Source organism: Xenopus laevis, chromosome 2S (assembly GCF_017654675.1).
Source record: "Xenopus laevis strain J_2021 chromosome 2S, Xenopus_laevis_v10.1, whole genome shotgun sequence".
NCBI lineage: Eukaryota > Metazoa > Chordata > Amphibia > Anura > Pipidae > Xenopus > Xenopus laevis.
The window spans coordinates 18,959,644-18,986,417 of record NC_054374.1 but is presented as its reverse complement, the minus strand read 5'-3'; the positions used below and the strand labels follow the sequence as shown (position 1 = coordinate 18,986,417).

Below are 26,774 nucleotides of genomic sequence, written 5' to 3'. Positions count from 1 at the left end.
ATTGTCACGCGATTTTGTGGAGGCTTTTCCTGTACGGACAATTTTAAAAACCGAATTGTTAGTAAAGTAAGCCAGATCGTGGATGGAAGTTTAGTTGAAATGTTATTAAAATAATGGTAAAAAATTGAGCCTTAATAAATAACTTCCCCAAGTGTGACATGTTATGCCATTTTTTTTAGTTTGGTGCAAGCCCCAATTGCAAAAATGCCTCTGGAAACTAATTTCAGAAGTTGACAGACTTCTGAAGCGCTTGCAGATGCTCCCAGTCTTTTTTTTAGTGTCAGGCTTAAATCTGGGTTTTGTTGGGGGGGGTAATTGGAATTTGAATTTAGGGCACAGCGTTAACATCCCTACGTGATAATAATCCTCTGCCTCTGGCTGCAGCACAACCTGTGACCTGTAAAGGTGCATTCCTAGTGAGTTCCAAAATGAACACCCAGCCAGCTTTTAGTAGCATCTACATTGACAAATATCTTTAAAACCATTGAAATCCTTATGCAAAAAAAAAATGTATTAGTGGACATTCCATCTATTGTTAAAGTTGTTGGAGTGCGTGCTCATCGGAGAAGAAGGTGAGTAGCTAAAGGTGAGCTAAAGTTTAGGATCTGATCCTGAGACCAGCTGAATCACCAGGCTCCTAAGGGAGCGTCCTCACCCATTTAGCTGTGCCCTAAACAATGAATTGCACCCTCAGCTGGTACTACATATATATAGCATAATTACACCTTGATTGGTAGTATCACTAGTGTCCCTTCCCTGGAATAAGACATAAAAGGAACAGAGTATTGTGCTGGCCGGCTTTCTCCCAGAAATGACACTGGCTCCTTGCATTTCCTGCCTGAAATTTCACATTCCTCTAACAACTGCCCTTTAACAGCTTAGATGAAACTGCGGGCAATCCATGGATCCCTAATTACAAGAGGCTTTGAGGAGGAACAGGTGCTTTAACGCCCGTCCGCGCAGTAACATAAAGTCCTCTGAAATGAAGATACACCCCAAAACACATTTATAGGCTTATTATACAAAGTTATCAAAAACACTTTAAATTCTAAACCTTTGCCCCCACTTTGATTGATATTTAAGCTGTCCATACATGGCCAGATATTGATTTGGTTTAATTTTGATTGACTGGCCCACCGGGATACCAGGAAAAGTCCCGATGGGCCAAGGTGTCAGTGGGCCCTCATGCTGCTAGACATTTGGCCTATTTCATGGCCATTCCATATTTCTATGAGAACACAGTGGCTAAATAGATAAAATAATAGATTATATTATATAAAGAAAAGACTAGGACTAGGAGAATAGAGAATAATAGAGGAAGAATAATAACACTGAGAGTGGGCCCCTGGTCTAAGATGAACTGGTGGGCCCCTGGTCTAAGGTTTTTTGGTGGGTGCATGGTGTCCTAGTCCAACACTGGGTACAATATTGTCTTTATGGCTCACAGGCCTGTTGATCAGATATAGGTCAGCTTGTGTATGGTGAACAAAGTGGTGACACACACTTACAATTGTCTGGACCAGTAACTTGCAACTTCTTCAGCCAACTATCTCTATCTCTGAAAAACCTTCAACTGCCAGTTGTGTATATTGGGAGCCGTGTAACAGCTGAATGGGGCACAAACTGATCCAGACCTTTCCATTCTCTCGTGTCATGCCCTGGCCCCAGCTTATATAATAGTTCTGGTGCTTCAAGATAAAAAATAAAAGCCATCTAGTTCTTCCCAAAGAGAATGTGCCAAGCCTTGGCCATTGGAGCTTGACCGTTCACTAACAGGTAATTGTCTCAAAAGGGACCTGAAATCAGGCAATTTCATTGCTCAATTAAGGTTTACTCTTCTTTCATAAGCTTCTCACTGTAACATAGGTACCAAAAAATAAATAAATAATTAAAAGACAGAAATAGAACTATATTTGTCCTGTAACAAAATCCAGTGCGGTTACGCTACATAATTCAAGGCACCGGCACGTTTCTATCCTATAGGTGTGAATTGTAACACCACCAGGAAGCCGAGTCTTTCCCAAACAAGACTGACTGGGCAGGAGGGAATAATAATGTTTTTCTTTGGATGCTTGTACGTTTCAGCAAAGCAATAAAGCCTTTCAGTTTAATGGCCCTTCTAATTAGCACATCAACTTGTCTCGCGGCTGTCCCCGGTGCTGTTTAAGAAATACACTGTGTTAGTGTTGCTTTTCAGACACTGAACCCCCACGAAACCCAGTGCAGATCAGGATATCTTCGGGACTTCTCCCATTGACTTATATACAACCTTGGCAGGTCTGAGATGCCGGATTTTCGAATTCTGACTTTTTCCATCCTCTGGGTTTAATAAATCATTATAGGTTATATTTTTACGAAAAAATTCAGATTTTATAGTAAAAAGAAAAACGTAATTTTTTTTTGAGTTTTTGCTATTCAGATTTTAATAAATAACCCCCTTAGTATTTTACAGAGTGGCCCATTTAATTAGCCTTCATTTATTCTTATTTACTGTATATATTTTTTAATTATTTGCCTTCTTCTGAGCCTAGCTTCCAAATGGGGGTCACTGACCCCATCTAAAAAAAAACAAATGCTCTGTAAGGCTACAAATGTATTTATTGCTACAAATGTTTTTACTACTGATTCTACTATTTAAGCCCTCTCCTATTCATATTCGAGTCTCTTGTTCAAATCAGGGCATGGTTGCCAGGGTAATTTGCACTGAAATTGGTGAAATTGCAAACTCGAGAGCTGCTGAATAAAAAGCTAAATAACTCAAAAAACGCAAATAATACAAAATGAAAACAAATTACAAATTGTCTCTAAATATCACTGTCTACATCATTCTAAAAGTTAACAACATCTTTTATCAATTCAAAAACAAAAACAAAATCTTTTATCAATTCAAAAACTCATGGCATACATGACATTTGACCATCGGACTGCAGAGCTTCTGTGCTAGTTGCTAGGGCAATGAAAATATCAGAGCCAGCTTGGCACTGGTTCTTATATATATATATATATATATATATATATATATATATATATATATATATATATATATATATATATATATATATATATATATATATATATATATATATATATATATATATATATATATATATATATATATATATATATATATATACTATAGGTTTAGTTGCCTTTCATTGTCATTGAGGGAAAAGGAGGCTGGGATTAATTGTTTGCTATAATATAAGAGCAGGGGAGGGTGCAGATTAGTCAGATTGTTCCCATGCAAGTAAAACATATTCCCATGACTTGGGCTTTTCGTTTTCGGCTGAGCTGACAGGTTTCATTGCTACAGGGGTAAATTTTAAGTGTGTGTGGATGTTGCTTGGGAGGCATTTGAGCATTCCTATTGCCTGTTCAGCAGATGACAAGCCAGATAAAGCTCGTTGCATAGTCCAATCTTTGATGACTGTCAACTGATTCAACTAGCAGGCTCCCTAGCGGATAATTGTGCCTGGGCTCATATTAAACACCTTTGTAAAGGTACTGGTGTTAAATAGGGCCCCCCACTGCCCAAGCACTGACAAATGGTCACACTAGGGCGTTCAGAACAGGCTCATATTGTATTGGCACTTCCCAAATTTCCCAGTAAGGTGGAACCCTGCCAGGGACACAGTTGTGAAAGATGAATGGGGCACACCTGAGTGGCATCCGCCATATGTCTTCAACACAACTCTGTGTATTGTTACATAATCACTGCCATTCATGCTGATTTCTGGTTTTTTTTGCGGTGGAACTACACCCTCAGAATCTGGCATTCCACGAGCAGCCCTGCATATGTTGTATGATGTGATAGAGCTAATTGCAACATTCTGGGCAATCTGCTTGCCCTGGTGCAAAAATAGCTCCGCTCCTCCTACTATGCGGTCTATATCAGAAGCACAATGATCATCATGCAGTTGGTCTTTACTTTTTACATTTTTATTTGTGCATGTGTTTAAAAATATGAATTCTTTGTGTCTCTCTAGTTTTGTACTTGGTATTGTATAGGAGGAGTGATCCCCAACAAGTGGCTCAGGAGCAACATGTTACTTACCAACCCCTTGAATGTTGCTCCCAGTGGCTTCAAAGCAGATGCTTATTTTTGATCCTGACTTGGAGTCAAGGTGGTTGCATAAAAACCAGGTGTACTGCCTCATGTAGGTTGACAGGCCACATAGGGGCTACCAAATAACCAATCACAGCCCTTATTTGGCCCCTCCAGGGACTTTTTCATGCTTGTGTTGCTCCTCAAATCTATTAATATTTGAATGTTGCTCATGGGTATAAAAGATTGGGGATCCCTGGTCTAGGAGGGTGGATAGAAGGGAGATAGGAAGGCAAAGGCACTGTTGGGTTTGAAACATAAAGCTGTGTGCTGTGCAGAGAAATCTCTTCCAATTCCCTGCTCCGTGTGGCCCTGTTCAGTGCAGCCTGGGGGTTAATAAAGGAGATCACAGCTCATTACTGAATTGGTTCCTTGGTTACTAAAAACTTTTGTATTTCTTAAGAGATCAGACTGGCGGAACAGGTTAGTGGATTCTTGTCACTACACGCTTGGCCATGGGTGGATAGCAATGTGGGCATCAGATTCCTTTTATTTGCTTGTGGCAGCACATAATCTGTAAACAAAAAGGCACAATAGAGTTTCATACCAATGGAACGGAGAACAACAGCACAATGTCACATAGTAGAATGGGAGCTGGAGCTGGCATGGGACTCCTGAAGGTGCCACTCTGCTGACTATTCACGTTGCACATTGTAAGTGGGTCTTTTTTATTTATATTGGCGCTCTTGTTACTACCTTTGTACAGTATATATATAATATATAGCTGTAATGTTTTATGCCTAGCTTTACATTGCAAGCAATGCTATCCATTGGAGGGTTAGAATAACCAAAAGTCAATTTTGGAGAGCTCTTTCCTGTATCATTGTACAGGTATGGGATCCGTTATCCGGAAACCCCTTATCCAGAAAGCTAAGATTTATGGAATGTCTGTCAGCCATAGACTCCATTTTATCCAAATAGTCCAAATTTTAAAATATACCAATAGTACCTATATCTGGTGATCAGTAGATCTTAAGACACTGTCAACAAGCAGCTTGTCTTAAAGGAGAAGGAAAGGTTAAAACTAAGTAAGCCTTATCAGAAAGGTCCACCTAAATATACCAGTAAACCCTCAAAGTAATGCTGCTCCGAGTCCCCTGTCAAAAGAAACACCACATTTCTTCCTTCTATTGTGTACTCATGGGCTTCTGTATCAGACTTCCTGTTTTCATCTTAAACCTCATTGCCCTGGGCAAGAGCATGCTCAGTTTGCTCCTCTTCCCCCCCCCTAGTGATGTCACACCACATTAATGCTGCAGCTCCTATTCTAAACAAACAGAGAGTTTCTAGAGCTTTTTACTCAGATATGGTAAAGCATTCTACAGAATAAATATAGCATTCTAGCTTGCACTATTGTGGCTAATCTATTGGCAATAAAATGCCTCCGTAGCTTTCCTTCTCCTTTAAGGTGGCCATACACGGGCAGATAAAGCTGCCGATATCGGTTGTTTGGAGCAATTTGACAGCTTATCTGCCCGTGTATGGGGGCTTCCGACGGGTCTTCCCGATCGATATCTGGCCACTATATCGAGCGGGAAGGTTTGATTTTTACCCAACCGACCCGTCGGAGCCCCTTGGCGCATCGTAATTCGATCGTTCGGCCATACGGCCAAACGTTCGAATTACCCCCGATATAGCCATGCCGTTAGTGGCATATCGGGGAAAGATCCGCTTGTTTGCCGATGTCGCCAAACGAGCGGATCTTTGAGTCTATGGCCACCTTAAAGCTGGCCATAGACGCAAAGATCCGATTGTACGAATCGAGGATTCGTATGATTTTCGGGCCGTGTGTGTAGAGTCCCGACATTTTACGTCCGGCGGAGATCGGTCGTTTGGTCGATCGGACAGGTTATATATATCGGCTGCCGATAATATCTCTGCGTGTATTGCCGATCGTAAGATTTTTAGTGGGAGACTGTCACTAGCTTTGTTGGACATAGATATCGTACGATTGCTGTCAGGGGCAGAACATTGGCTGATTCTTTAACTACTTTATTTGATCTGATTGGTAAGACTTTGATCTGAATGGTTAGTGGCAGGTCAGGAGATGGGGAAGTCCGAAGTCCAGATCTTTGCATCTATGGCCAGCTTAAATCACCCTCCTGTTTCATGGTTTATATTCAGATTATTATGTTAAGGTCACATAAGAAATAGTTGTTTGTTAAATACAGCAATATCAATTTTCTCATTATTTAAGTAATAGTTTCCATGGAACAGAATGCTAACAATGCTTTTATAGATGTAAATCATAATGGGACAAAATCACTAAAAGTAAAGCATTAGTAAAGTATGGGCACTCCATGCTCTTCATGCTACTTCTATTAGACTTAAAGAGTTGGTTTTCTGAATTCCACAGTTAAACCCCAATTTTGGCAGTCCATCATGTTGGTTGAGGCCTTTTTACCTTTGCACATGCACACATTTTCAGCATCGGGTTCAGAGTACTAGAGATTGGTGCACAGGAAATTCCCAGTGCTTCCGAACCAGTGCAGGTGTAGTTGGGTGGCATGCCGTCCCCCTAAAATTCTGTGGCCTTTCCACAAATCCTGGGTTGATGATAAAGTTCTGACTATACGTATGACACAAATGAAATGTTCTCCCCAAATCTCACCCTAAATGCTCTTCAAGGGTTAGCAAAACCCCCCTATTTTATTATCCCTGACACATTTGCCTGACAAATAACCGACGTACCTTAGTGTATCATGTCAATTGTTTTTTCTATTTTAATTCTGTCTTTTAATGCGGCCCAGTGCAATGACAAATGAATAACTCATGGTAATTTAGAAGGTATTGTAACACTATGGCTTCAGGCCAAGGGCAGATGCCCCATTTATTAAATCAGTGCACATTGTTTTAGGGACGTGTATTAACATGCTTCCCACTCCTGTGATGAACATAAAGAATCAACCCTGACCCACATACAGCAGACTTGTCTGACCCTTTTATGGTGCATCCAGTGCCGATATAATTATACTAACACTGAGGGGTCCTGGGAGTTGCTTCCATGCTTTCTCCTATTTTGGCTTAGTGTTACCCCCCAGAACAGAGGGGTCAGTCGCTTATATTTGCATGTTTTTAATATTCCATATTGCTTACTATTTATGGAAATCCATCCTACGATGACTCCTTAGTGGACCCCTGAAAAACCGGCATAATTCAGCTCTTTAGGTTCCTTAAAGTGGACCTGTCACCCAGATATAAAAAGCTGTATACTAAAAGCCCTTTTCAAATTAAACATGAAATCCAAATTCTTTTTTTTTATTAAAGCATTCATAGCTGTTGTAAACTCATTTAAAAATCTCAGCTGTCAATCAAATATTTCCTGCCCCTCCTCTATGCCTTACTTTCACTTTCCAAACTTCCTAGATGTCACTGCTCTCCCCACATTCCCCCAGTTCTCTTAACCATTTAATTGTGTAGTCAGGGCATGAGGATGGACATCACGTCCCCAATTCTGGTGCACAAACAAGATTCTGAGATGATGCAAAGCTTGTCTTAATAACAGTGTCCACAAAATGGCTCCTGCCTGCTTGCTATAATTATAAATTCCCAGACTGAAGGAAACAACATTCAAATACTTTATACAGTGTAATTAAAGTTCATTTTGCTTGACTAGCATGGTAAAATAGGATTTGGAATGATTTTTTTGGGTGACGGGTTCCCTTTAAGCCTAATGACAAAGGATTTATCATGTGTATGATTCACTGATAGTTCTTGTTTCTTGTTCAGTTCAGTTGATATTTATAATCTTAGTTCCCTGTTTTAAACTGAATCACTGATCTAGCATAACCTATATACGTGTGTGTATATATATATATATATATATATATATATATATATATATATATATATATATATATATATATATATATATATATATATATATATATAGATACGTCTTTACATTTACAGTGCACCCCATGCAAAATTCTAGATGCCCCAAACTTTGGCAATGAGACATGGGCACAATAAAGCTCCTGTCCTCCCCCAGCAGTCATGTTGTCTGCTTACTCTACTCATCCTATATACTCCAACAGATATTGAAAAGAAACATGGGGCTTATTTGGTGCCAAGGCTTGGTGCATGCTTTAGGACTTTTAATATCATTAAAAATCCTTAGCTTCTTTGAAAGTCATGTGTAGGTGGAACCTCTCTGTGTTTTATATGAAAACATATCTCGGATTCCCCATAAAGTTAATGAGTACCGGTAATGCACGCTGCTCCATATTTCCAAGATTAGCCACGCCCACATCCTTTCAGCTCCTCCCCTTTCCCCATGTCTCCAAATAATATGTTGTTGTTTTGTACACAACAGCGTCACCCACATTAATCTCATAAGTGCCTATGAGCTAGACATTAATTATGTCTAAATGCCTGTCAACCATCGGCTCAATAAATGTATAAATGTGGTTTGTGCGTGGATATAAGAGTACGGCAAATTTTTCCGGATACCACAAAGCAAATGTCACAGATTCCTTTAAACCATTAATTAACTCTCATGTTGATAGAGACCAATTGTGATCGAATGAATAGTTTTGTACAAATATTTTCATTTGGATGGGTGTCCCTGTGAAATTTCAGATCAGTAGTGATCATCAGAATGGGGCAAATGCATGAGCTTCTTCTTTTCTGTGATTTGAATATATATATATACGTGATATAGTATAAAGAGAACCCAGAAAAACTTCCAGGCCCCTGTTTACAACTAGTCAGATACAAATTCAGCATAGGGTGAATGTTATAAGCCTTGAAACTCCATTTACAAATATAGAAGCTAAATTGCACAAGCGCAGTTGCCAGTAGCAGCCAATCAGCGTTTGGTTTTCAATAGTCTACAGCAAGTTGGAGAATGAAAGCAAACAACTGATTGGACGCACTTGAGTTTCTGTGCACTTGTGTGTAGTGCTCTATTCAGGTCCGGTGTAGAGTCCTGCACTGGACCGGACCTGCAGCTCACGACCCAAACCGCAATCCGCATATTTACCCACTTGGATCTGCTACCCTGCCTGCAACTGCTTTATCTGCAACCCGATCCACAACCCGATCCACAACCTGCCATTAAACAGGAAGTGCTGTTGTAAAATGTTAAAAGGAGTAAAATATAGACAATATAGCATAAGATAAGAAGTATAGATGAGACCCGCAACCCACATCTATATTTTCACCCGAAAATCCTCATCCCGCAGGGTACCAGCTTTTTTCACTGCTAACCCGAGTTACAGGTATTTGACCTGTTATCCTGAATGCTCGGGACCTGAGACTTTTTGGATAATGGATCTTTCCGTAATTTGGTTCTTCATATCTTAAGTCAACTAGAAAATCATATAAACAAACAGGTATCATATTTCTGTCTTGCCTATCTATCACTCAACCAATCTTCTATCTATCTATCTATCTATCTATCTATCTATCTATCTATCTATCATCTATCCATCCATCCATCCATCCATCCATCCATCTATCTATCTATCTATCCTTTGTGCATGTGGGCAAGGAGCTTTACAGTAAATATAGCTATTTTCTCAGTTATTTCAGTGAAGATGAGGTTCCAGGTATAATTAGCGCAGGCTATAAACATCTTCTGATTACATTTATCTGGACCCCTGAGGGTATGATGGGATCTTTCTGTCACCCGCACTCACACACTCACACCTGTCTCACGCATGGAACTGCAGCCTGGTGATCTTCCTGCAACCCACTCGCTGTCAGGCCCCAGCTGTATCCTCTAGGGACTCGCCAACCCTGCCCTGGAACAAATATTCATTATCCGGACGCTTGACAGAAAAATTAGATATCCCCAGCCTACTGGACAGGGGAAGGAGGCGCTGAACTTTATAACAGGATAAACAGCAGGTGCTTTATTCTATTCCCTTGTCTCATTAACATAAGTAATTATGATAAATGATAGTGTTTAACATGGCTTTTAGTAGAGCTTAATGCTCGCTGGTTAGCTGGGATTCCCCCCCTGTTTTTTTATGACACAGTCTTCTTAATGACTGGCATTAACCCATTCCCCTCTGGTAATGATTGGAACTATTTTGAGATTAGGACTTGGTCAGACCCCTTAAAATTCAGTGTAAGTTATGTTTTGCCTCTTTGTTTTTGCTTCATTTTCAGAAATATGGAAAAGTAATTATTTGGCTCCTTTGCTTTTTCCCCCCTCAGTTTCAGCTTTGCCTAAACTTCCATTGTTTATGAGCTGGGCATGGACTTTTTCCTGGTGGACCATCTAATGCTTATGGAATATGGTTGGGTGTGACTCGATGCATTGTTATTTTTGAAGGGGGCGTAATGATAAAGAATGAGAGCAATGGATGAATAATGTAGATGGGACATTCTAAGCTTCTGTATGTATGCATGTATAACTTTAATTATAAAGAGCTACAACCTTACAATATACAAAAAAAACACACAGGGAGGGCAAGTGTTATATTAAATACAATAAATAAATATAAATACTAGGGATGCACCGAATCTAGGATTCGGTTCAAGATTCGGCCAGGATTCGTCCTTTTTCAGCAGGATTCGGATTTGGCCGAATCCTTCTGTCTGGCCAAACCATTCCAAATCCTAATTTGCATATGCAAATTATGGGTGGGGAGGGAAATCTCATGACTTTTTGTCGCAAAATAAGGAAGTAAAAAATGTTTTCCCCTTCCCACCTCTAATTTGCATATGCAAATTAGGATTCGGTTCGGTATTCGGCCAAATCTTTCGCGAAGGATTCGGGGGTTTGGCCCAATCAAAGTGGAAAGATTGTAGATTGTGGAAAGTGTCTTTACTATGGTGCAGGGAGTCGTATTCATGAGTGAGTGATGTAAGATTAGCATCTTTGGTTTTTGGGCATTGAGGCAGTTAGGGTCAGACCACACAGGGCATTTTGGGAAGATTTGGTCTCCTGGCGACTAATTGCCTCGTTTTTGCGGCGACCAATCTCCCCAAGCGCCTTCCCTGACCATGCGTCGGCTAAAATGAAAAAAAAAAAACGCTGGTGCTAATCACACCCGGTGGTTCGTTTTCCTGAAGTCGCCCAGGAAACGAATCGCCACGTTTGATTAGCGCCAGCGTTTTTCCATTTTAGCCGGCACAGAGTCAGGGAAGGTGTTTGGGGAGATTGGTCGCCGAAAAAACAAGGCAATTAGTCGCCCGGCGACCAAATCTCCCCAAAACGCCCTGTGTGGCCTGACCCTTAGAGGTACAGGAAAAGTTCCTGAATAATTTGATTATCCTAACCAACATCTGAGATCTCTGGGAGAAGATTAGGAACCAGTGTCAGCAGAGGAATTTGCATCCTGTTTGTATAATAAAAATGTAAAATTGTAAATGACAATTGTGTCCCTAGGCGACATTATTTTCCCTAAGTAAACTGCCAGAATATCAACTGTCGGCATTCATCCTTCCTTTTCTTTTATCAAGATCAGGGGGGATTGCCATTCAGCGTATCTTTATCCTAGATGGTGCCAATTAGATAAGTAGTATGGCAGCACTCATAGATATAAATACAGGGAAGGGGGGCTCTGTTCAAGTGGAAATGAATTGACAATGCACATTTTTTCATTTTTCTGAATGTGACCCTCCCCAACCACCAAACAAACTTGTTATTCTTTGCACAAGTGTCGGCCACGTGTGCTTTCATGGCCGCCACCAGCGAGTCTTTTGAACTCCACTCGAGAGGTTTAATTCCTTTATAACCGTCTTAACTGAGCAAGAACTGTATCTAATTGTCTGATCCTGCCAATATGGGAACCTTTGTAGGATGAAAGTATTTGCAGCCGAATGAACCCCCTGTCGACCTGGAATCAACAGCTAACTTCTTGTTATTTCATTTCTCAACCAATTACAGTATTCCAGCACCGGACTGGCATTTTAACTCCTTCGCCGCAGATACCTCCCCCCCCCACTTTTTTTGTATCTCATAGTACATTTCAGACAGATCATTGGAGCGATTTAGATGTTTTAGGATTTCTATTTCCACTTAAAATTAGCAGAAAAAACAGAAGTTTTTAGAGGCTTTCGGATTTTTTTCTGATCAGCTTTTTTCATGCTTTTAATATGTGGGATCCATTATCCGTAAACCCGCTATCCAGAAAGCTCTGAATTACGGAAAGGCCATCTCCCTTAAACGTTATGATCCAAATTTTGTTAAAGTGATTTCCTTTTTCTCTGTAATAATAAAACAGTAGCTTGTACTTGATCCCAACTAAGTTATAATTAATCCTTATTGGAAGCAAAACCAGCCTATTGGGATTATTTAATGTTTATATGATTTTCTAGTAGAGTTAAGGTATGAAGACCCAAATTACGGAAAGATCTGTTATCCGGAAACCCCCAGGTCCCGAGCATTCTGGAAAACATCCCTGTATTCGGATCTTTTAATACTGTACTTGACATTCGTAGTTTTAGAGAAAACAAACAAAAAAACCCTGTAAAAGCTATTGAGATCCTGTCAAGGGGAGCTGTACTTCTACTATTTGTCAATTTTTAATAGGAATGCACCGAATCCACTGTTTTGGATTCAGCTGAACCCCCGAATTCTTTTGTGAAAGATTTGCATATGCAAATTAGGGATGGGAAAGGGAAAACAATTTTACTTCCTTGTTTTGTGACAAAAAGTCATGCAATTTCCCTCCCTGCCCCTAATTTACATATGTAAATTCGGATTAGGTTTGGCCGGGCAGAAGGATTCGGCCGAATCTGAATCCTGCTGAAAAAGGCTGAATCCTGGCTGAATCCCGAACCGAATCCTGGATTCGGTGCATCATTAATTTTTAATCAACTTGGATTTTTAGAGGCTGTTTTTATATTCAGATCTTGTAATAGATTACATGGCGTTTGTGGTTTTAGAGAAAATGAGTTTATTCGAGGTTTCAAAAACCTCTGAAACCACTAAAAAGAGAATGTTGGTAAATTGGCCTCTCAGACTAATCATCTGCTTTTATTCACTCCAACCTTGGACTGTGCTCTGTACAGACTCTGTGTAATCACTGCCAACATCTCTGTTGCTGCCGGTGGGATACACAACCTCTTAATAAGTTCCAACACTGTAACTCTCATATGGTGGGCTCGGCTTTCATAGAGACATTTGTGCACTGGAATCTGATAGATACTCTTTCCGTTTTTCTCACGATTTTTCCCACGCAGTCTTTTATGCGGGTGTCCAGAGATTTCTTGGATCTTGTCCCATTGTTTCAAAGAAGCTGTTGACACACAACTATCGGGAATACGAATCATGTATCTATGCAGACCTGGGTTGTTTTTTTGGCTCTCGGCTCTATTGAATCATATTTTAGGGAAAGGACATCTGCACTGTAATATAAATGTAAGTTATTCATAAGAACATGGTGGCAGAATAACAATTTTACAGAAGGAGTGAACCTAAAACACGCAATACATGTATGGGATCCGTTATCCGGAAACCCATTATCCAGAAAGCTCGGGATTCCGGAAAAGGCCGTCTCCCATAGACTCCATTATAATTAAATAATAATGTAATTATAAAACAGTAGCTTGTACTTGATCCCAACTAAGATATAATTAATCCAAATTAATTAAGCAAAACCAGCCTATTGGGTTTATTTTAAATTTTCTAGTAGACGTAAGGTATGGGCATCCAAATTACATAAAGATCCGTTATTCGGAAAACCCCAAGGTCCCGAGCATTCTGGATTAAAAGGTTCCATACCTGTACTGGCTTGAGAAGGGTTTTGGCCCATGGTGTTACCTGTTTATCTAAATATGAAGTATTGTAAGTTGGGTGTCTGACCTGATTGCTGTTGCAAGAGCCATTGTGTTGTCCTTTAAGTTCTAATAATATGGAGGGGACCTTATTTGGATGGTGAAACCAAGAGAAATTGGTTCAACTATGTTCTCTCTTCCAGCAATTAGAGTAAAGAGAGTCCAGAGAGTAAATACTAAAGAGTAAATTCAATCCCCCATATGTAATAAAATGCCCAATGATAGCCCAGGAGCAGTAACCCATAGCAACCAAAAAGGTAACCAGTAAATGCTCCCTGCTGATTGGTTGTTATTGGTTACTGCTCCTGGGCAAACTTAGTGCCTTTTATTACATAACCCTGTCCTATCTAGTCTATCCCTTTAAATTATTGTCAGGTCCCTATGCTGTGTAGTCAGTCTCAAACATTTCCTGTTAGTGGAATAAAACTGCTTCGTACTGTAGGATATAATCACTAAAATTAATTGCAAAATATAAACCTACTTCCTGGTCCAGAAACTGATTCCCAGGTTCAAGATGGATCCCCTGGTGAAGAATGTTTCTTAAAGGGGTCATTTCCCTTTGAGTTAACTTTTAGTATGATGTAGAGAGTGATATTCTTAGACAATTTGAAGTTGGTTTTGATTTTTTTTTTAGTATTTGTGTTTTTTTTTACTTATTTAGCTTTTTATTTAGCAGCTCTCTGGTTTGCATTTTCAGCTACCTGGTTGCTAGGGTGCAAATTACCCTAGCAACAGCCATGCATAGATTTGAAAACGAGTTTAGAATATGAATATGAGAGGGCTTAAATAGAAAGATGAGTAATAAAAATGGCAATAACATTGTTTTTTAGATGGGGTCAGTGACCCCCTTTTGAAAGCTGGAAAGAGTCAGAAGAAGAAGGCAAACAATTCAAAAACTATACAAAAAAAAGAAGACCAGTTCAAAAGTTGCTTAGAATTAGGAATGCACTGAATCCACTATTTTGGATTCGGCCGAATCCCCGAATCCTTCGCAAAAGATTCGGCCAAATACTGAACCGAATCCTAATTTGCTTTGTAACAAAAAGTCATGAGATTTCCATCCCCACCCCTAATTTGCATATGCAAATTCGGATTTGGTTCAGCATGGCAGAAGGATTCGACCGAATCCGAATCCTGCTGAGAAAACTGCTTTGTACTGTAGGAAATAGTCATTGTAATGATGTGCGTAATAAATGTAAACCCACTTCTTGGTCCTGAAGCTGGTTCCAAAGTTTAATCTGGGACCCCTGCTTAAGAATGTTTCTTAACCCGATGAAACCACTTCTGTCTATTTGTTTGGTTAATGTTGGGTGGATAAATTTAGTCTCGTAGTATATTTATTGCCTTGATATTGAGCGATGGTTCTGCTGCTTTTATATCTGTGTGTTTACAGAGGGATTTATGCTGATGACAACAGCCTTGCGAGTCTGAACCCTCAGTGCAGGCAATAAGAATTACAGCTGGTTCTATACCCCTAAATACCCTCAAATCCCTTTTCACTTTATCCTGACATTTTGGATAAGACTGGAACCTGCTGTTTATCTTCATCTGCATCTTTTTTTTAGGATAAAATAGCTTAGGTTTAATTTCATGTTACACCCCATCAGGTTTTTTTTTTCCCCATAGCAATAACAGAAAATTATCGCTGTCACCTAAAATGTAAAAATGAATTATTGGCCACAAAATCCTCCCTCCCTTTATTTGGGAGGGGGCAGACAGTGCAGTTCCCCACCCATAGGGATGTAGTTTCTAAGGAATATCAGGCAGCTTGGGGAAGTGAGTGTTATTAAGTAATGTCTTTCATTTCTAATTTAGCCTAGAACCTCTTCTTGCTGTATAGGAGCCCGTCGGCCTCTTGGAACAGATCCCACATAGCTCTGCTTTCTTAGACAGTGGAGCTGATTTTAAACAGCTGCTCCATGTAATGTGCTTTGTCTCACACAAGGGAGGCAATAGCTAGCGGTACAGCGCAATTCTTAACATTTATTATAAGGTTTAAATCTGTTCCATCACTTCGCCAGATCAGAATTTTTACTCATTCCTTGCAACCATTTAACATAATTAAATGTTTATGTAAACCCATAGTCATTAATTCCGTGCACAATGGTGCCATTTGCCATTATATCGGTCTTGGCAATTCTTTATCAGCATGTAACACACAATGGCTGTGGATATCCTATAATATATATCCTTGCTGAGTGATGTCATCCATTGTAAATGGTGCTCAGTGATGTCACAAGATCCACTGAAACAATAAAATAATGTATCTCCTACTTTAAAAAATGAGGATAGTAGAAGTTCCATGACTTGCATAAAAATACTTGGGCTGCAGCCTTGTGGCTTATATGGCCATAGAAAGCCTCTGTGACTTCTAACATTCTTATAGTTTACAGTAGGGGATACTGTCCTATATTATAAGACCCAGATCTTCCACATTTTATGGCGAAGCTGAATTGGTCAATCTCTACCCATAGCCCACTTCATTTTCATATTCTGCACTGTCCCTTTCATAACAAGAAAATACAAATGTATATCTCTTTTTCCATGCACTTCCATGACTTGTCCTACAATTTTGTTTTTCCAGTTGCTAAAAAAACAGTAGTTCCTAGACTTTTCTGGATCCACCTTAGCTAATATGAAAGTTATAGACATGAATATCAAGGACAGCAAATTAGCTCACACTCCAAAATGTCACTCTACTTGGCCTTCAAACTGGCCTTCCAGGAATATCTACTGGACACAGTAGGCATATTTGTAAGGGCTAACTTTACTTTATTATTGGTCCCCAACCAGCCCTCTGACATGGAATTACACATTATCAAAACCCATAATTACTCATGGTCATGTGTCTTTAAAGGAGAACTAAAGCCTAACTAAAGAAGTAGAAGGCAGAAATTCTGTACATTATGTTTTGGGCTTCTGTACCAACCCAAGGCCACCACAGCCCTTCAGTATGAAAAATATGTTATTTTTAACCATATTAATTTTTAGGGTTTAGTTCTCCTTTAAGTAGCCATGTTTTCAGGTCTCTGTGCAGAGTTGTGTAAACATGTTGGCTCTACAGTATAGTAATAATAGATGTGATTGCAGCCACAGTAGAACACATTGGGGCATTGTTACTAAGTTGCCACCATCCCCTGTGATATAAACAGCCTTTGCCTAATGCTGTTATTTTGCCTTACTCCCACAGGGGCCAATCTCAGCTGTAAAGTCAATATACAACTCTGCTCTGAGATAAGGATCCGGGCTCATGTTGGCAGCTGTTTTTTCCCTGGTACTTCTCTCTGCTTGCAGGGATATAGATAAAGCCTTGTCAGAACTGCCTCCCACCCCTTATCTATTTTTACTTGAGCAATCTGCTCTTCAGAACATTGTACTCTTGCTTTATTTATACCCCTGCACTATAGTCACGCATGACTTTATGGCCTGGGTTGGCTGCGATATTTGTATTACTTATTGGTAAATTTAAGGCAATTTCCAATGGGGCTTAAGCTGGCCATAGATGTGCAGATTTACCTTCACATCGGACGCACGATCGTTTGGTGCCATCTCCCGACCTGCCACTAACCATAGTCACAGACCAAATAAAGTAGTAAAAGAACAGATCAGACAATGGGGCAAATTTACTAAAGGGCGAAGTGACTAACACTGGCGAAAATTCGCCAGTGTGACGTCATTTCGGTACTTTGCCGATATACTAACGGGCACAGGCGTAACTTCGCTAGCGGAGGAGATGGATACTAGTGCAACTTCACACTCTAACACCAGGCGAATTTTCGCTCTGGCGAATGGACCTAACTGCACAAGTTCACTAAGATGCGAATTTTACTGAATGTTAGCTGTTCCGCCAGACTTGCCTTTGCCAGCTCAGACCAGGCGAAGTGCAATAGTCTGAAGTCTCAAAAAACGCCGGCGTCTTTTCACTTTTTCAGGCTTCAAAAGTCCGTGAATTTTTTTTGGGGTACCCGGGTTCCCCCCTACATTTCCTCACATATGGCACATAAACTATACACTGGGCTCACGTGTACGGCATTATAACAACTCTATTTTATTTATTAAGCTTCCATAGACTTGTGTAATGTAATGTATTTGCAGCAACATATACGTCCATTCAACTTTCACTTCCCGCCGTATGCAAACTAGCCAACGCTAGTGCAACTTCGCTTTGTTTGCCGACGTAACGCTACCGAAAATTCGCCAGTGTTCGGCGCCCTGGACGCAACTTCGCATTTTAATAAATTAGGGTTGTCTGAGCGAATGTGTAGCGATGGGTGCGAAGCCATCGCTGGTGAATTTTTGCAGATTTGTAAATTTCCCCCCGATGTTCTGCCCCTGCCAGCAATCGCACAAAGTTATATCTGACAAAAGCTGGTGATCCACTGATATCGTCAGATCGGCAATACATGCAGAGATATTTTTGGTAGCAGACAGAAATCTTCGAACCTGTCTCATCAACTGAACGACCGATCGTCATCTCACGAAAAATGTCGGACACTCCACACATGGCCCGAAAATCGTACGAAACGGAGATTCGTACGATGAAATCTTTGCGTCTATGACCAGCTTTAATGAAAAAGAAAGATAATAAGAGCACAATCTGGGGTAGGAGTAGGGTGCTCTAGATGACATTACACTTGTATTTCTTTAATGCAGTAATAGACACACAGATACCCCAAGGGGCTGATCCTACAGCTTTAATCTGTTCAGACACCGTGGGGGTCATTTATCAAAACTGGGCAAATTTGCCCATGGGCAGTAACCCATGGCGACCAATCGGATTGCTGCATTGTTCTACTTGCAGCTGGCTTTATAAAGCAAATCACTGATTGGTTGCTATAGGTAACTGCCCATGGGGCAAATTTGCCCAGTGTTGATAAATGAGCCCCCTTGTGTGTTTATTTATAATCTGCCGGAGCTGAGCTGGGGGCATGGTGGCGTTTTCTGGGGACATGGACAAAAACCTTTCCTAAAATCACCATCTGGAGATTGACACCCCTTTGTGGTTTTTACAATAACTTTCACAATGATGTAGACAATGATATTCTAAGATGATTGGCAGTTTTCTGCTCTTTATATTTTTTTAGACTTATTTAGCATTTTTATGTTAAGCTGCTCTCCATTTTGGAATTTCAGCACTTTTATGGCCCCCGTCCCCCTGCACCCTGGCAGTGGTTTGAACAACAAAGTGGTTGGAATTTTTTTTATATGAAAATTTCAAAGTGGTTTGCGTTTGAATTAAGAAGCCCTGAATAGCAAAACGCATAATAAAAAGTAACCATCACAATTAAATTGTAGGTTCAAAGAGCAAAATCAGTGATACCCCCCGAAACAGGTAATGCTGTAAATTACAATCGGGAAAGAATCAGGGAAATAATACACTATTAGATATAAAAAATGAAGACCAATATAAAATAGGGAATTCTATGAAATGTTTAAAGGTGACAAGCCCTTTAACTTTAAAATATATGAATTTATGGCACACCCCTTATTGGTTCAGGCCACAGCCTAATTTACTCTTACCTTGCCCTTTTTTAAATAAACCCACCTTGTTTGGGTCCAGGATCATTTAGAAAATGTTGATTGTATACGCACATATACAGGGGTGTAACTATAGAGGAAGCAGGCCCTTTTTGGTAATGCACTATTCTAGTTATCCAGGTTTAAGTAAAAACATGTGTTTCAATGAATACGGTGATGTAATATACAGCAAAGGTATTACTTGTCTAAATCCCGTTCATTTCATTTTGCAGAACCCTTCCTGCGAGCCAGACAAGAAATGAAGTATCCGGATCTGTGCAAGTCTTATGCTGAGTGATGCTAGTCAACTTTTTATTTTGCTACAGGTGAGAAAATTCATAGAAAATGAGGGATTTTAGTCCATAAAGTGTAACGGGTAATTGTAAATATTAACCTTTCGTTTCTTATTCCGTCTTATTCATTCTGTAAAAGGGTCAGTTGTGCTTGTGATTGAGGGTTTCCGAGGCAGAGATGACTATTTCTATATTATATCACAGTGCTGCTGTGCAGAGGTTGTTCCCATCTGGACTATTCTTTGGCATCAGCAAATTGGTACCGAGGGAGAAGTGCAGCGTTATTGTACACTTGTCTTCCCCTCGGCCAGTTCTGAATCTGTGTCAGGGACCGATTTCCATAAGGCACTGTCATAGCTAAAATGCTCCCCAAGGCAAATTAAATTAGTGTAAGATAGAACCACAGTAACAGCCATTCTGATTGAAAGAATTCTTTTATTGAAGCCAAACATAGTTTTTCAAGGGAAAAACCTACTTTCTTTCATTTGCTTCTTGTTTAGGAGTATCGTTAAAGCAATATTTTGCCTGTAGGTGGATCCATATGCTCCCTCCCCAGCGCATTCCACTTTTAGCCTGTGCATGTCATTGCTTTGCTCATTGTCATTTCAAGAAACCCAAAGATGCAGATATTTTCTTAAAAGGATAGCTCCACTTTAAAGGGCATGTAAAGGCAAGAAAATAAAATCCCATTTTTACTTTCTTTAATGAAAAATAAACCTTTCTCCAATATACTTCAATTAAAAAAATGTATACCGTTTTTATAAGAAACCTGACTGTATGCAGTGAAATTCTCCCTTCATTTACTGCTGTGGAAAGGAATTGTCAGATGGTCCCTAACTGCTGAGCAGGGAAACAATCATACTTATGAACAGCAGGGGGAGCCCCCCGCCTTACTTACCAGCCATGCAGAATTCAAGCAGCTTTGTTTATAACGATCCCTAAGCAGCCCAGACCACACTGAGCATGTGCACAGTCTTAGTCTTGCAAAGATGTTTAACAAAGTTACAAGATGGTGACCCCTTGTATCCAACTATGAAAGCATAAATCATTTGTTTGATTAGGCTTGTGGTGCAGTAATGTTTATATTTAGTATACAAAATACAGCATTTCTAGCCTTATTCTATTTTAGACTTTCCTTGTCCTTTAAGTTATTTTCTAGTCCAAGGATTAGGTACCCAGTGCTGTTTAGTGTGGGTCCCTATTAATAATATGAAGTTTCTCTGTAAAATAAACTGAAGGTACATGACTGTTTCTAAACTGGTTCTAATCACACATAGATAGTTTACATAGATGATCACAGATGATTTATTGACCTTATTTGGGCCACAAGAAAAATGGTTAAAAAAAACCACTGTTTTAGTATGGTGTGGACAGCTGCACTCTAGGACCGTATTCATTGATAATTTTTGATTCTGCAGTTCTACAGTGTGAAATATAATTGTCTATATGGTTGTTAGATCACACTCACCTTTACAACCGTGCAAAGGGCCTTATTAGAAAAATAAAATATTTGACTGTTACTTATAGTCTTTTCTTGTCTTCTAGAAGGTCAAAAACATGGGAAACGCCGAAAGCCAAAATGTAGAACAAGCTTTGTATGGGAAAGAGCACGGCAGTTTGGGTCGGAAGCACACGTCTCGCTCACTCCGCATTTCCAATAAGAATTCTCGCAGGACACGTCATGCTTCATCGGGGAAACCAGTGCATCGGAGTTCCGAAGTCAGTAACAGGTCAAGCAGTACCCCCAGCATCCCCCAGTCTTTAGCAGAAAATGGTATGGAGCCATACTCTCAAGATGCCAACCTGGACGACTTTGACAGCCGGGATTGGGTAGATATGGGTTTGAGACCCGTTTCTTACCATACAGATTCTTCAGTCACCCCGAGTTTGAACAGCAGCACTGTTCTTACCACAGCCTCCATGCAGAGCATGCAGGACTGTGAAGAAAGTAGACTTTATGGCGAAGACCACTCTTATTTTCCAGATGGAAATGGGAGAACTCAGATCTACAACACTAATGGGCCAAACCTCTTGGATGCAGCAAGTTTTAAAAAGAAGCGTTCCAAATCAGCAGATATATGGAGAGAGGACAGCCTGGAGTTTTCCCTTTCTGATTTGAGCCAAGAACACTTAACCAGCACGGAGGAGATTTTATGCTCCACTGAGGAGAAAGACTGTGAGGAGACCATAATTGCCGAGGCAGGTAATAACTCCACACTGAACTCCTGTCAACGTGCCAATTCCTTAACAGATTTGTATCCACAAAAGAACCCACATGCGTCTGCTAATGGTGCACCTAGGAGTAAATTTATGGTCTACTGTCGGAATTTAGTGTCCCACTCGCCAGAATCGGAAAATTACAAAATGGACCCCGCTTCCGCAGAAGAGACTCAACCTTACAGCAATTATAACACACTTCCTTGCCGGAAGTCACATTGCCTTTCTGAAGGTGTTGCAAACCTAAAACTCAGCCATAGTAACAGCATGCATGGCCGAAGAGCAAAGACAACTCAGGTAAGCTGAACTGTTCCAAACAAAACTCTTTAAGTTAGCCGTTGTTGACCATAATGGTTGAGTTTGTTTGTGTTTGCAGTATAGATGGTAAATGGTATTATCCAAGCATAAGAACTCTTTCAACACTCCAGCTTTGTAGGATTTCATCCATAGAAAGGTCCCAGCAGAGTTGCTCAGTCTCACTGCAACATTCTGGGGTTGTACTTTGACAACATCTTGAGTTTGGAGGAATATACTGAACGGCAAACTGTACTCGACATGGTGTTATCTATTGGTGCTAAACTTCGTAAGGGCAATAATACAATAAAGTATGGTAATAATTTGTTGTGCTATTGATTTTTTGCCATTCTAAACCCAGGGCGAGTGTTTTATCTCTGCTAGGAATTGTTTCTCCAATATTGGGCCATAAGGAAAAGGAAGAATAGGCATGCACTCCTGCGACACATCAGGTTGGATAAAATTTCAATCTTTATTCCATAGGTTTGATTGTAACCTATGGAATATAGATTGAAATTGTATCCAACCTGGTGTGTCGCAGAATTGCGTGCCTATTCTTCCTTTTCTTTGCATCTCACCCCAAGCTATGGGTTCGGGCGCTGCACCCAGGTCACCGGTTCTCATCGGTGAGTGCGAACCACACTTTTGTTTGAATTTAATTGCAGAGAATGCTACATCCTTAAGAGACGGACCAGGGGCCATGCACCCAGGTCAATTTCGATGCCGGATGAGCTTTGATTTTCATTAGGAATATTGCAACATTTACTTTTTTTGGATAGAACCGTTGGGGTTTTTTCTGTTTGTGGCTGTGCCATAAGTACAATGATTGGCTATAATTCATGGGAGCCCTTGTGCTTGTGGCACACTAGTTACAGAGAAACCATACATGAAAAAAAAATGTGTGGGTCCCATCTTGGTTCAAGTTGACTGTTCTAAGCATGTGGGGAGGACATCGACAACCTGAAGGTAGAAAAAAGGCACAGATCTCTTAATTCCTATGTGGATTTGTGCCAACTTGTCAATCAATGGGATTGTCCTTGTGTGATCCGTTTGTGCAAATGCATATTTAAAATTTTTTTTAGATGTGACCAGTGCTTTGCTGATAATGTAAATGTGTTAATTGCTGATTTAATTTAGGGCAGGCAGCAGACTTCACTGGGTCCCAGAAAGGCCTGCTGTCACCATGGATGGCCAAATATTTTTGTTTTTGGTTGTTAGGGCCAGAACAATCTTCATCTGCTGATGCTCCACCAACTTAAATGTCACTTTTCACAGGCACCCTCATAGATTATTCAAATCTCAATCAATGGCGCAATATGGTTAAAGTAGTGGCAAATTTTGGATTGTATGGCAGTAGGCCTGAGGCGTAAGAGTGATTAAAACTGCTGTTTCTCTGCACCTACAGAGTTAAGTGAGTTGTTCTGTTGAAAGGAGATTGCTATCAGTGAGAGTTGATTCTGCCTGGCTTTGGAGTCACCCATATATAATAAACATCCATACAGTAAATACAGAACAGTCTTTGTTACTGATATACATCATAACCACATATAAATATTGGTGTAGTAAAATGATTTACCCACCCCCGTCCCATGGCAGATTCCCGTCTAAGATGTTTCTGTTTTATATTTTTCCACCTTCTGTCTGTGTTTAAAAACTATAGATTTGTGCAGCTTTAAATACTTTGGACAAAAATCTTTATAAGATTTGCGTGAAAGACAAGGCCCCGGGTTCAGCGTGAGAGCCAGACAGGAGTCGTTATTAATCAAGATCCTTCTGGTGCCGTGAAAAGTTCATATTTATGTTACCACCAGCGCTCCCCTGAGAATCGGCCTACATCAAGGGGGGGTCCTCTCGGGCCCCCGAGGCATTTCATAACAATGATTAACCCGACCCAGTAAATTTATTTTCACAATTGTTCATATGGAAGGATCTCCATGGAATCCCATACTGATCTGTCAGTTTTATTGCCGATGGCAGCGGGTGGGGGCAATTCTAAATTTGGGCTGGGGAAAAAAAACTGCTTATTCCCTTCTGTGTTCTACAGCGAAACAGCTGAAAAGCGTGAACGAGTAAATATTTGCAGGGATGGATGGGACCTTACTATGTGTTTGAGTAACCTCTCTATTTACACATGGGGAATTAAGCCGGAACCTTTGAGGGATTTTTTTTTTACAGTGAGAGCTGTGAAGATGTGGAATTCTCTCCCTGAATCAGTTGTACAGGCTGATACATTAGATAGCTTTAAGAAGGGGTTGGATGGCTTTTTAACAAGGGCGTTATGGACAAGTTCATAGTACAAGTTGATCCGATTGCCATTTTGGAGTCAGGGAGGATTTTTTCCCTCTTTGAGTTAAATTGGAGAGGCTTCAATTGGTTTTTTTTGCCTTCCTCTGTATCAACTGGCCGTTAGGCAGGTTAAAAAAGAGTTAAAAGGTTTTATCTACCTAACTTACCATGTAACTAACTATGTTACCCACTGCTACGCCTGCAGATATGCTCCAGCTGGTGTTGATCTACAACTGTCAGCAGCCCCTGTCCAAGGGATGCTGGGAGTTGCTGTTTAGCAGCAGATTGAGGGCCACAGTTTGGTATAGCAATGGCAAAGTTGTTGGCTCTGGATGAGGGTCGAAAGCAAAATGCTTGACACTTCCCTGACATGTTTCACCCCACCTGCCATAAGCTCCCAGCTCCCAGCTCATTATCCCCCAAGATCCTTGCCTGAGCTCTTAGACTTGTCCTTTCTGGAGAAGAGACCAAGAACCTAGCCATTGCTGGGTAGCTGAAAATACTTAGAACCAAGTGGAGGTCCTGTCCAGGGACATTAATGTTGCATAGATGACTTCTAAATAGCCAGAGAAGAAGACTCCAAATGTGACAAATTGTCCCTTTTGGTGCCAGACAGCTGAGACAATTGCAGATGAGCCCAACCCACTGTCACTTCCCTGCAACTACCGCCTGTCACATGGAAGTTGCAGTCACTGTTGTCAGTCCCGGGGGCCACGGGCCTAGCAATGGAGGATGTCGCACAGGGTATAGGATTGCTCCGATTCTCACCGGGTTCTGCAACAAAAAATGACCCTGAAGCTGCTTGGGATATCCGTATTAATGTCCTTGTGGGTAAGTCTCCCAATCTTCTTGCACATACCCTCAGCCTCACAAACTGCCTGCACAGCTGCTTATAAAGTCTAACGCTACTCTAAATGGACAATAAAGATATGCTTTACCTTATAGCTGTACAAGTATGGGACCTGGGGTAATGCAGATAACGGATCTTTCCGTAATTTATATCTTAAGTATTTCTAGAAAATCATGTAAATATTAAATAAACCCAATAGGATGTTTCTGCTTTCAATACAGATTAAGTTAGTTGGGATTAAGTACAAGGTACTGTTTTTATTATTACAGAGTAAAAGAAAATGAATTTTAAAAATCTGGATTATTTCGTTATAATGAAGTCTATGGGAGACAGCCTTTCCATAATTCGGATCTTTTTTGGATAATGGGTTTCCAGCTAACGGATCTCATTCCTAGGGAAATATGCCATATTTATCCCTGGTGTGTGTGTGTATTCTCTTATAGCTTGTCTCTAGCAATACAGCGTTGCAGAGGTTATTCATGCAAGAAAGTATTATATTTGCATTCTATTTTGTATGTGCAAGAGCTGCCATGTTGCTTACTCTGCCAAATTATAAATTATCCCTAGTTTTTTATGAAAAAGTGAACTCCAATATACAAGTGGTTTCCACATCCATATTTCTGCTGCTAAGGGGCAGATTTGGGGAGATTTCGTCGCCTGGCGACTAATCGCCTCTTCTTCAGGGCGACAATCTCCCCGAACTGCCTTCCGCCAGCTAAAATTAAAGATCGCCTGTGGCAATGCACTCGCGGCGCTTCAGGCGTCTTCGGAAAATGAAGCACCGCGAGTGCCATTGCGCTGGCGTTTTCTCATTATAGCTGACGGAAGGCAGTTCTGGGAGATTGTCTCCCCGAAGAAGAGGTGATTAGTCGCCAGGCAATGGTAAGTCTCCCCGAATCAGCCCCTGTGCCCCTGCCCTTAGAGGCACATTGGAGAGTCGCATTGCTTGAGTAAATATTTTGCACTTATTGATTTGATTAAGTAATGGACCAGTGAAGGTTTTGAAAAAGAAAAAATGACACAGAAGGGGACCATAGAATTTGGCAGAGCTTGATTTTACAACAGGCTCGGTGTCTCACCAGTCACTATAAACTACGTTTCCCAGCAGCCAGGGTTAAGGATCGCATCAGGGGCAGGAGTAGAGGAGCAGCTGGTAAAGCCATTTACTCATTGCATAAGGCTCTGTGTTTGTAGAAGACATTAACAAAGACTCCCAGGAGAGGCAGGGTGTGAAACCGAGCAAATGGCACCCCTGCTAAACCCACAAAACTGAACAGTCACAGGTCTTGTGCAACCAAAATATACATTGTGAATCCAGGACCCTGTCTAGCCCTGCTCATACGCTTCTTGGGGGTTTAGGGATATTATCTTATATAGGGAATAAACAAACCATTTATCTGTATACTGTATTTATACATAACATAAGGACAATGCATTAACCATTCAGATGGGTATTTGTATTTGGTGATGCTCAGTA

General features: G+C 40.5%; 1 protein-coding gene across 1 annotated transcript in view; it reads left to right on the top strand.

The window, feature by feature from the left end:
* Positions 1-22,484, top strand: part of tiam1.S (T cell lymphoma invasion and metastasis S homeolog) — a 31,618-nt gene extending 9,134 nt beyond the window's left edge. The window contains 2 exon segments of the mRNA NM_001096632.1: positions 19,591-19,733; positions 21,196-22,484. Coding sequence (NP_001090101.1) covers positions 21,208-22,173 — 966 coding nt within the window. The 5' untranslated portion in view covers positions 19,591-19,733; positions 21,196-21,207 and the 3' untranslated portion in view covers positions 22,174-22,484.
* The last annotated feature ends 4,290 nt before the right edge of the window (positions 22,485-26,774 follow it).